Below are 12228 nucleotides of genomic sequence, written 5' to 3'. Positions count from 1 at the left end.
TTAACTCAGATGACCATTATATCTACTACTGCGGGCAGGAATCCCTCAGAAGAAATGGAGTAGCCATCATGGTCAACAAAAGAGTCTGAAATGCAGTACTTGGATGCAATCTCAAAAACGACAGAATGATCTCTGTTCATTTCCAAGGCAAACCATTCAATATCACAGGAATCCAAGTCTATGCCCCAACCAGTAACACTGAAGAAGCTGAAGTTGAAAGGTTCTGTGAAGACCTACAAGACCTTTTAGAACTAACACCCAAAAAAGATGTCCTTTTCATTATAGGGGACTGGAATTCAAAAGTAGGAAGTCAAGAAACACCTGGAGTAACAGGCAAATTTGGCCTTGGAATATGCAATGAAGCAGGGCAAAGACTAATAGAGTTTTACCAAGAAAATGCACTGGTCATAACAAACACCCTCTTCCAACAACACAAGAGAAGACTCTATACAAGGACATCACCAGATGGTCAGCACCAAAATCAGATTGATTATATTCTTTGCAGCCAAAGATGGAGAAGCTGTATACAGTCAGCAAAAAACAAGACCAGGAGCTGACTGTGGCTCAGACCATGAACTCCTTATTGCCAAATTCAGACTTAAATTGAAAAAAGTAGGGAAAACCACTAGACCATTCAGGTATGACCTAAATCAACTCCCTTATGATTATACAGTGGAAGTGAGAAATAGATTTAAGGGCCTAGATCTGATAGACAGAGTGCCTGATGAGATAGCATATGTAGTCAAGCAAAGAATTACTCTTACTCTTATTGGTGTTTTCTCACCAACAGAAACATTATGGTTCTATGAAGACCGTTGGGAAAATAAGTTTGAGATAATGTTCAGTTGAGTCTCCACTTAGCCCACTTCAAGATTTTTTTTTTTAATATTTTGCATTTCATAAACATTCTATACATCACTGATGCATTAATATATTATTAATTTGTTCCACAATAACAGTTTATCAAGCCTCTTGTAATTCTTTTTCATTGCAGCTCTGATGAAGAAATTTAGACACACATCACTTCCGATATTTACTGTTGAAAAAAAGAAACAGTTACTTCTACTGTCACCTTGCCCCCTATATCAACTCTGCAATGGGTCCTCTTCCAGTCTCCTGAAACTGCTCATAATCCAGTGCCATCCCAAAGGGGCCAGGCACACGTAACCACACCCATGTTGCTGATTTGCACATGGATGGTAACTGCAGGGTGTAGAGATATGTTTCAGTGTGGGGTGGCAAGAGTGAAGTCAGTTCCCCTCCAACAGGCCTATGCCAGCCTTTCCTCGTCTCCCTAAAGAGGAAATCCCTCACTCCTTTGGCCTCCCACCAACATCTCTGTTGGTTTCTCCACCTGGGCCTGTCCTTTGGGGGTGGTCTCTTTATTGATCTCCATGACTTGGTGGTGGGTTCCTAAATCAGCCCTCTGTCTTGTGGGTCCACCACAGCACCTGGCATATAGTAAGTGCCCAGTAAATTTGTACTGAATGAATAGATGAGGAAGGAAAGAAAGAGACATTTCTTTTGCTGATGTATGTCTTGCCTGAGTAAAGGCCCATAGTATGCATTGTGTTGGGCTGTGTTTCCCCCTGATTCATTCATTCTTGCTCCTTTTCTCCTCTGGGCCTGCGTTCACCTCTGATTCTTGCTATACCCAGCCTAGACCTCTGTCTAGGGTCTCCAGGTAAGAACCTGTGATGCTTCCACTCCCAAAGTGCCAAACCATGGCAGCTCAAACCAAATGGTTTATACCTCTGCCCCTGGAGGAAGCCCAGAAAGGATGAAGGCTCTCTGTACCCTGGATCACCCGTTATATGAGTGGCATCCTCCCCAGAAGCATTGAAAAGGGTGCTATATGACAGGTGCTGTGGTAGGCCCACAGGATAGAGGGCTGATTTAGGAACCCACTACCAAGTCACGGAGATCAATAAAGAGACCACCCCCAAAGAGGGAAGGGAAGGGGCGTGCTGGTCCCTGGAAGAGGGGGATGGCTCAGGAGTCCACATGGGCCTGCCACATGGGAAATGGAGCTGGAAAGGACACAGTGGACGTGGGTGGAAGAGAGCTGACAGCTGGGATGGGGGACAAAAGGGAACCATCTCAGTGCGAAACTCTTCAATCAGAGCCCCCCGAGAGCAGAAGGCCACTGCCAATATGCCTCTGAGTTGGAAGGAAGAGAATCTATTTTTATTACCCTTTAACATCCCTCTGAATGAGGAGGTGGTGGAGTTGGTGGGGTAGTCATAAACTCTCCCATGGTCTAGAACATCCCCCAGCCACTACATTTGTTGACATTTCTCTCTGATTTCAACGTCATGGTTCTGGAGTAAACTGGAAATCACATTGCCTGTGGGGGCAGGGCCAAATGACAGTATAAAGCCAATCACAAGACCCTATGCCCTCACCAGGATGGTTGGTCCAGGGCTGGACACAAGATCTGAGGTAGACCAATCAGAGACCTCCAAGGTAAACTAATGTTTTCTGAACTTCTTTCCTTCCTGGTTAAATGCCCTAGAGATATAAAACCCTGGGACAAGGTCCAGCCTGGTTATGATGCACCTCCCAGACCCAAAGAGAGGTACCCATTCATATCAACACCACTGAGATAAAATCCTTTATTCTTTACTGAGAAAAGGGTTTTGCAGAGCAACAAACACAGTTCCTCAGCATTCCTGGGAAGGAGTGCCCTACATGTGACTGAGTGTGTGCTTGGAGTGGGCCTGATTGATTTCTGTAGCAGGCCAGCATTTACACTGCGGGAGCCAGGCCAATTCTGTGGTTTCCTCGATCAAAAACCGAGAAATACCGCCTCAGGAAGGCGTCACCCAGTATCCAGGTCTCTGATTTGGTCACTTTCTCTGTGCCTCCTAGAAAAGCGCTGAAGCAGAGGTTGCAAGTACTCTGAGGGAGAAAGAAATGCACACCAGTCAGCTTGAGCCCTTACATGCCACCCCCCTCAATATGCAGAGCTGGTAGGTTCTCCGTTTTATTTCCCTCCTTGGTAAGAAACAAGTGGCTTTCTCCACAGCTGCAGAAAAGGGCATACATCCAAGACTAAGAAGGGTCAATACCTGTGATTTTCCTGAGGGAAGGGAGTGGAAGAGGGGAGGATTGGGAGTATGGGATTATCAGATGCAAACTGATAAAGTGAGGATGGATAAACAATAAAGTCCTACTGTATAGCACAGGGAACTGTATTCAGTATCTCATAATAAATTGTCATGGGAAAGAATAGGAAAAGTGTATATGTACACACATATATGTGTATGTGTGTGTGAAACTGAGTCATTTCTCTGTATGGCAAAAACTAACGTATCATTGCAAATCAACTATACTTCATTAAAAAAATTTTTAAAAGAACAAGAATGGTCTGTGGTTCCCCTTACACTGCTGTTTTCCTTCTGTCTTCTTTCCTTCTGACACTGGCTAGATGTTTTCTCTGCACAGAGCGCCTTTTCTTCTCCCCTTTCCCCACAACCCTTTTCTTTTAAGACTGTGCTCAGGCCCTCTAGGAAGCCTTCCTGAGCCCACAATCACTATCCTTGGCCACTCCAGGCTGGGTCGGGTGACTTACCCTGGTGCTCCCCTAGTCTCTAGGCTTCATCACCCCTAATCTGTCCCTGTCCCACCTTTGCACAGCCCCTAGGGGTGCCATGTGCATGGAATCCAGTATAGAGTTGTCTCAACACAAGCAGGCTTCCTCATTACTCCCTGAGGCTGATGGTTAGCCTTCTTTGAGCCCATCAGCCTGCTCTGAACTCCCGCAGGGAGCTGATGTGAAGCCTCCACCCTGTACCAGGACTGAGCAGTCACTGTGCACCCTTTATTCACCTTAGTATCCATCCTTCCCACAGAGGGGTCAGTACCCCAACTCACAGAGGAGGCCTTGGGGCTTAGCAAGGGGAAGTTGCAGCCAAGGATTAAGGCAATCATGTAATTTATCACCCCAATCTGGACACTTTCGAGATAGGAAGGGAGACTGCTAAACACTATGGTGGGACAGCACACTGGGACTGCCCTCAGCCAACCCACCTTGTCACATGGTCTATTTCAGGGGTTGCTAGAGCTGACTTTCCGTGTTTCTGCATCTGAGCTCTCTGGTTGAACTGAAGGTCTGTGAGGCCAGAGACCCTTAGTGTTCTCCTCTCCTGTAACTCCCACCATGCCAGCTAGTGTCTCTACATTTATTTCAGAAGGAGGGAGTGCCAGACTGCCCTTTACTCTCACGTGGTTGGTTTTGAGGGAGGCATTGGCCCAACCACAGGGCTCAGCAGCATCTGTAATGGTGCAACTGGGCCTGCAGAGGCCGCTGTCCTCTCAGCAGCAGCCCAAGGGTTCCTGCAAGTCCCAGATTTGAGAACTGGCCCCCAGGGTTGGCCCCTCACCGTCACAATGTAGTCTTCAGGGTGCATTGGGTAGTCAATGCCATTGATGGTGAAGATGATAGGAGGGATTGTAGTATGGACATGACATGAAATCAAGTACTGTAAGAGAAAGAGGGAGAGGGGTCAGCCCAGAAAATCCCTGTTGTATGGGCAGCCCTGGAGTGAACCTGTGGCATGATCCTTCACCTGGCAACCGTGGTAAGGCCTGGCGCGGACGAGTCTCTGAATGTTGGTGATCAGTCTTGTCGGGCCATGCACGAATGCGGTCCCGGTGTCCAGAATGGCCTGACATCTACTGGAACAACCAATCACCTTCCCATTCATGGAGATGCTGGGAGGCAGTGGAACAAAGCAGGCACCAGGGTCACTCTGAAGCCTCCCCCAGGAATGCCTCCTCTTTGACTATCTCCAGAACAGTCCTTCAGCTCTTGCCCTGACTCTGTTTCCCTTTGCTCTGCTCACATCACCTTCTTTGACTTCCTTTCAGTTCTTGGATGCACCAGGCTCTTCCTACCTCAGGTCGTGGGCTTGTGCTGGTGCCCTTCCTAGAAGATCCCCATCACCTCTGTATAGCTCATTTGTCCTCATCTTCCAGGTTCCACCTTAACTCTCCCATTCTGAAGGAAGTCTGAACTAGATCAGGCTCTGGTCTTGCTCAGTCTCTGTGGACTCTTCCTCATGTCTAGCATGTACCAAAGTGGTAAATCACTATATATGTAAGTTGTTTCATGTATGTTTGCCGTACTAGATGTAGGTCAAATTGTATCCTCAGTGCCTCCCTCAAGAACCTGGCATTTGTGGAATAAATGAATGAAAAATTTCAACTGGATACAGAGACCTGTATCTGGCCAATAATGGGTCAACTCACACATTGAAGATAGAGGTTCCCCCGGGTAGCAGATGCTCAGATTGTTGGTGGGGGAGACCAGACTGTCCTGGGAGTGAGTGTCTCCAGCACCACCCCTTTACCCAAATCAGACACTGAGGGCCCTGCCAGGCAATGCCTGAGTTAGCTCAGGGGACCTCCAAAGGGTACCCAAACTTTTTTCTGAGGATATCACCCAGAGTCCCATCATTATTGCCACTTGTTCTCATGCCTCTCCTGGATCCCAGCTTCCTGATTCTCTCAGCCCCTGCCCCACTGTGTGCCCAGGGTTGGGGGTGAGTAGGTGGTTTGTTTCTTTCTGTGAGTTGCTTTTAGGTCTCAAGAATGCAGACAAGGATTTCCCTAAACACTAATTCTAGTGGTTAGGAATTGCCCTTCCAAAGCAGGGGACATGGGTTGTTGGGGAACTAAGATCTCATATACCACCAGGCAACTAAGCTCAAATAGCCCAAAAAGAGCCTGCGTGCTGCAACTGCTGAGCCCAAGGCCTGCAAACAGCGAGCTCAGGCACTTTAGAGCCAGCAGTCCACAACAGCTGAAGCCCTCGCACTGCAACTAGGGAAGCCTCCATACGCCACAGCTAGAGAAAGCCTGTGCTCTGGAAAATGCAGCCAAAATAAAAGACACAAGGGAGCCAACCTCCCTTGTGGAGGGCAGCCAATCTCTCTCCACAGCTAGGTAGCTTCTCCCTAAAGAGACTAGTTTTTCCAGGTTTGTCCAGGACTTTGTTTCTGAAAATGAAAATGAAAGTGAAAGTCGCTCAGTCGTGTCCAACTCTTTGCGACCCTATGGACTGTATAGTCCAAGGCTAAACAGGCAATTTTGTGTACTGAGAATCCCCTCGGTCTCAGATAGCTACGGGCATCTTATCACAACCCTGTTTAGGCTGGTGAAATTCTCCTTCATCCTCTGTTCACTGCACATTAGGGTCCTCAAACCATGCTCCCTACCTCACAACATGGTAGGTACACCCCTCCCAGGGCTACACACATCTACCCGGACCCTGTTCAGGACCCTGGTCAGAGCCCTGGTCAGGAGGCCTGGGGCAATTATGGGTGGTGTGTGTATCTGTATTTCTGTGTCTGCTCATGTGCATCTGAATGTGTCTGTGTTTCTGTGTGTGTGTATCCGTGTGCCTTGTGCATGTTTATATGTGTGCCTATATGTGTGTTTCTGTGTGTGTCAGTGTGGGTCTATATGTGTGTCTCTGTGGGTGGAGAATAACTGTGTGTGACTAAGTGTCTGTGCGTGCATTTGTGTGTGTCTGCCTGAGTCTGTGTGTACATGTGGTAACATCACTTGGGGTGGCCCTTAGAGAGAGAGGCTTACCGATCCACAGTTATCTGCCAGTAGAGAGATTTGGACACTGGTACCCAGTTGAGTTCTCCTTTGTAATAGGAATGGTCCACCCCACCAAGCATCACCACGCTGCCATTCTTCTCCTTGCTGGAGAAAGAAGGGGGAGTGTCATTGGAGAAGAGTAATGCCAGGCAATGACTGGCATTATCCACACAATGACTGTGCTTATCCACACATCAGAGGCGCTGCTACTGTCCCCATTTTACAGATGCAAAAATTGAGACATGTAGGGACTGAGAACCTGACTAAGGTTGGTCATGGGCTAATCAGAGGCACAGAAGTGGTTAGAAGCTGGGCAGCTTGGCCAGGCTTTGACCACCCAGCCTTCTGAAGAGAGCCTGGTCCCCTCTAGTGCCATGGGTGCTCAAAGATACCATCAGAAGACTCCCTGCAGGAGGGATCTAGCTTACCCTTGTCTAAACTATCATTCTTCAAAAGAGCTCAGGCCAGGGGGTGCTAAAGGTGTGGGTTCAGGCTCACCCAGGGTTGGATTCACTGGCCTGTGACCTGTGCCATCCATGGGGCCCACACTCACAGATCCCACATTTTCATTTTTCACTGGTTCCTGCAAATTGTAACTAGCCCTGGGTTCCCGGTGAAATGTTATGAGTGGGGAAACATTCCTGCCATCCCTCTCCTTTTTCCACATCAAATCTATCAGCAAATCCTGTTGCCTTTTTCTCCAACCCATTTCCTGACACCTTCGGTTGCTCTCCCTCTTCCCTCCATCTCCCTGGACCAAGCTGCTGCCCTTGAGCCAATGAGCACGGCTCTGTTCCAATAAAACTTTATTTACAAAACACCAGTGTTGGGGATAGGTGGGGCCCTAAGGACATAGTTCTCCTGGGCCAGACTATCAGGAAACCTCTGAATCAGGTGGTCTATAATTGTTTATGCAACTGCAAGTATCTTAAAACTAATCTAAAGAGAGGGCTTGTCCAGCTAAGACTTACTTGTTCAAGTAGAAGGCAAACACGGGCTCAGAAATGACTTTTTGTAGCATCAGGCTGTCAAAGACAGGGATGATCCTGGAGGTGGCGAGGCTGGGGTAGCCCAAACCCAGGACTCCCTCAAAAGGTACAAATGGCAGGATCTTGCTAATCTGCCTGTAGGTCAGGGCAAAAGTCTGGTTCATGATGACAAGGTCCCCGATCTGTGAGAGAGGAGAGTGTTCCCACATAAAGTATTGTGAAGTGGGGCTGGGGAGGAGATACCATTAGTACTGCAGAGAAGAACTGAGGCCTGGCTGTGTCTTGAGTTGATCTCAGATAGTTAGACCAATCTGGGACAGGAACTTGGTTTCCATTGGTGTGGGGATGTGGATTTTAACACCACCTGCTTGTCCTGCAAACACCATCTGAGTGAGTCAAATTGGCCTCATGCCTTCTGTACAGGTTGGGTAACCAAGACTCAGGACAAGACCAAATGGTTCCCACCTGAGGAAAAAGTGGGTAGAGAGCAGGGTAGTCTTCTCTTTGGCATCACTGTGATCTGATAACAGAAGTGGACTGAATTCATTGCAATGCATCATGGATTCTGCATCTGCCCAGGAAGATGTAAGCCCATTATACAAGGTCACTGGCTAGGTTCTTATGAAAACTCTGCTTGGAAAACAGGCTTTGGGGGATGTGGGTGTATGTGTATGTGTGTAAGTGAGAGAGAGCAAGCTAGAGAAGGAAAATACTCAGGGACTTTGGTGGAAGTGGGCCATAGTTTTTATTTGACTCTCAGAGGCCCCCTAGAGTGAGAACCCTAACAGGCTCCTCCAATATGTGTGCCCACCTGCTTTCTCTGCCTGGATACCTGAAGCCCTCGGCTGCCCCTAGGGGCTCCAGATCAGTTTTATCCTCTCCCCAAATATCCAACACATGCTTGAATCCTGACTGACCAGCCCAGCTCCACCACCTACCACATGTGTGAACTTTGCAAGGCCCTTGCTTTCTGCACCTCAGTTCCCCTACCTGTATCATGAAAATAATACAAGTACCTGCTGCATGGTGTTGTTGCAGGGTTAAATAACTATTACCATGAAAGTGCCCGGCACATTCTGAGAAGATAAAAGTGATGATCTTCCCCCTTCTCTCCCTGCTCCCAGCAAAATAAACCTTGAGCTTCTCAAGGGCAAATGAGCTGCAAGGCCACACCCCAAGCCGCTCTCTGGGTTAGCCACTCTGAGAGATTCTGTTAGCAAGGATGCTCTCTCCCTAGGGACAGGGTTATTTGGGATGGCCTCAAATATCTAAGGGACTTTGGGGAGGATGGGTCCTGTCATCTAGCCCTGCATCTGTTTTATAAGCAGCAGTTGCTCCCAGGGCCGGTCCTGACTCTGCTTCTGTTTCCACTTTACCCGAACAATGTCACGGCCAAAAAACCCAGTGATGTCCCCAAGCTCATTGCAAAAGTGCATGTGACGGTCTGTCATCTGGAAGGTGGTAGACCCACGAGGGTTGAAGAGTCTGTGTTTACCTGCAGACACAAAAGATGAGGGTCTGTCATGTGCCAGGAACCAAGAAGGAAGTGCAAGGGGGAGTACAAGATGGGCAAGGGGAGGGAAATGGTACTCACTACAGCCTGGATAGTGGCAGAAGACAGAGGACACCCAGAGGTCAGAGGAGCCGGTGTCAAAGAGGACGCTGAACTGTTTAGGGGGTGTTCCAATGCTGATGTTTCCAAAGTAGAACATCTACAGGACCAAGCAGGGAAGGTTAGGGCAGGCCTGGCTGCAGTGTCCACCCCCGATTCTCAGACACTCCTACCCTCTGGGTGTTCCTTGTCTCCTGACATCATGTTATCATGTTCCAAACACCCCACATCACAGCCTCTGCTCAGACTGGAGCCTTCACTTTAGAAGCTCTCCAGTCTCCTCTTTGTATCCAGTATGAACACCTCCTTCTCCAGATGACCCTCCTAGGTCACCCCAGACCACTCACTCTAATCTCAGACCATGTCCAATCAACAGCATGCAGGTGACCCTTTCATTTGATGTGTGCTTACTCTTGCTCATTCTTGAAGAAGAGATGATACCTCTTTTTCAAATCAGTAATAGTAACTATAGTGTTAGATTTTTATGGCATCACATGCCATGGTGGCTCAGTAACTTTTTACCGCTGTCCTTCTTGGATCCATGGAAGCTGAACATCCTCTTCCTAGGGTTTCACACTTGACTGATCTTCTGATCAGCCATGATTGAGCCTTCATCTGTAACTCAATGGCTCACTTCATTCAGAAAGAAAAATCTACTTAAACTAATATCTTTAGCACAGAACTGGGGGTTTAATGGTCACCTGGTCATTGCTGGGCCCAGTCACCACAGACCAAGAGTTGAGGATGAGAATGCCTTCTCCTCTGGGAGTGGGGTCCCTGTTCCCACAGTGTTTCTGCCTCCTGCAGGAGCCCCAACCCCAACATCCTACCTGGTACCTCCAGATGAGCCCCAGTGCTAGGCCAGAGCACCAGGGGTGCTGGGGAGCACCATCCTCCCAATATACTTACATCCTTTAAGTTCCTCAGGGGATGTGTAGAGAATTTCTGGTCATTAGCAGAATTCTGGGACAGGCTGTAAGCGTGTTCTTCCAGGAAACTGTTCATCAAGTTTTTTCCCTTGAGAGTTTTTTGCATGGTGCTCATCTTCATTAGCGGGATTCTTTCACAGAGCAATGAGGAAGAGAAAACAAAGAGGAGGCTGCAGTCAGATGTCCATGTTAGAGTATAACTGTCATACCTGGCATTGTAATGACACTGTGTATTTTCCAAGCATTTTTGTGAGTGTCATGTTATTATCAAGATGCCATGGAAATACCATTGCAAAGACCTAGGTCTGAATACAGGTTCTGTCATGTAATCTTGGGTAAGGCATATGACCAGTAGAAGTCTCAGTTTCCTCATTGGTAAAAAGGTAGAATGTAATAATCCACACCCCCCATATAGAATGTTTTGTGTACTAACTGAAATTATATGATAGCTATATCCATTATATAGATGGATATAATGTACTTGATATATAGGATGTCTCAACAGTGACAGTCATTAGCATTGTTGTGGCCATCCCAGTGTATCTTTCTCAAAAAAATCTCTTGAGAGGGAGGCAGAAGAGGGATCATTATCCTCTTTTCACAGGCTAGAAATCTTAAATGCAGGGAGTTTGTGACTTGACTGTGATCACACTGCTTCTTGGAAGTAAAACAGCTTAGAAATAATCTTGCTGATCTTCCTTCCTCCAGGGTTCAAGCAGAAGAGTGGGTTGAGAGAAGACACCAGGAGATGGAGAACAAATTAAGGAAGTTAAGAGGCTAGAGAAGGAAGGAAGAATCAAAATAGAAAAGAATAAAAGAAAAGAAAAAAACGCAGAGTTCTGCATGCACAGAGACATCCAAAGAGATGGAGAGATAAAAAAGAAAGATGCGGTGATGAAGAAACAGACACATATATGCACAAGTAGAGAGAAAGCAGAGAGAAGACTGAGAAGCAAATGCACGAGAAATGCTATTACGCAGGACCACACCTACAGTTGCACAGGTTGTCTACTGAACAATTCCAAGGAGTGCCATTTTCATCTAGGTCATGATGTGACTGAACCCCCCTAGTTGTTAAACCCTGAAGGCTTACCCTAAAACCCTTGCGCCCCACGGTGCCCATGGCAAGGTACTCATCAATAAGTGAGAATTGAACTTTAAGACTGCCAGGAAAAAATAAACAGAAAAGAAACAAGAAGGACTGTCAGGGATTGATTTCATTCCCTTCTAACCCTGATGAGTGGAAGCGGAAGACAAGAAAAATCCAAGGAAGAGAGATGATGCCACATACGATCTCTGTACTTACATGACTATGCACTCTGAGAGGGCCACCAGCCCAAGGATCCCAAGCAATTTCATGCTTCCGTCTTGGGTCCAAGCACTCAGAAAAGATCAGGTTCTAAACAAGCAGTGGTGGTGATGATCACCTAGTTTTATATATTCTAATCTGTTGGAAGAGTCTCTATATGATAAGAAAAAAAAACCCTTGATAAAATCTTTAACTCCCTCAGTGTCTGTAAATTATGGGCTTGGAACATTCTCAGAATACAAGGGTTTTCACTGTAATCACTTCCTACGTGCTGGACTAAAAAACCAAATTGAGCTGCATAGACTAACTAGGAATGTGGAGACTCTTGCCATCTGGAGAGAAAAAAGAATACTAAGATTTTGATAAAAATTAATTATAGGGGCTCTGCTAGACATTTGTGATCTGATGTGGTCTTCATAGCAGCTTCATGAGATGAGATGTGCATTACTGTCCTTATTTGGAGAGGAGATTGCAAGAGGGAAAGAGGTTATATGGCAAAGTGAAGAATTTGGGGGCAGTGCAATGACTTACAAGTGGCTTTAGGTAGTGAGGCACAAGCACAGATCAGGGGCACCTTTGATGTCAGTCTGTGTCAAAGTTCTAGCCTGGAGCATTATTACAACTTCATGGTTTCAGTATTGGAAGTAATGTGATGTTGGCATTCACAAATACTTTATATCATCCAACAAACATATACGAAGGCTGGGGTCTAGATTCAGTTCAGTCAGTTCAGTCGCTCAGCCACATTCAACTCTTTGAGACCCCAAAGACTGCACA

General features: G+C 46.9%; 1 protein-coding gene across 1 annotated transcript; it reads right to left on the bottom strand.

The window, feature by feature from the left end:
* Positions 1 to 2635: 2635 nt before the first annotated feature.
* Positions 2636 to 11516, bottom strand: LOC147342090 (pregnancy-associated glycoprotein 2-like). Its single transcript, XM_086384103.1, has 9 exons — positions 11449 to 11516; positions 10123 to 10273; positions 9196 to 9313; positions 8978 to 9096; positions 7584 to 7783; positions 6601 to 6717; positions 4514 to 4716; positions 3072 to 3082; positions 2636 to 2901 (listed from the first exon to the last, which is right to left on the bottom strand). The coding sequence occupies exons 1-9, from the start codon at positions 11499 to 11501 to the stop codon at positions 2749 to 2751; spliced, it is 1125 nt and encodes a 374-aa protein (XP_086240229.1). The 5' UTR covers positions 11502 to 11516; the 3' UTR covers positions 2636 to 2748.
* Positions 11517 to 12228: the final 712 nt, after the last annotated feature.

Source organism: Bos grunniens, chromosome 29, assembly GCF_055505025.1.
Source record: "Bos grunniens cultivar Pamir isolate PY7600 chromosome 29, Bosgru_T2T1.0, whole genome shotgun sequence".
Classification (NCBI taxonomy): domain Eukaryota; kingdom Metazoa; phylum Chordata; class Mammalia; order Artiodactyla; family Bovidae; genus Bos; species Bos grunniens.
This window is presented reverse-complemented; position numbering and strand designations above follow the sequence as displayed.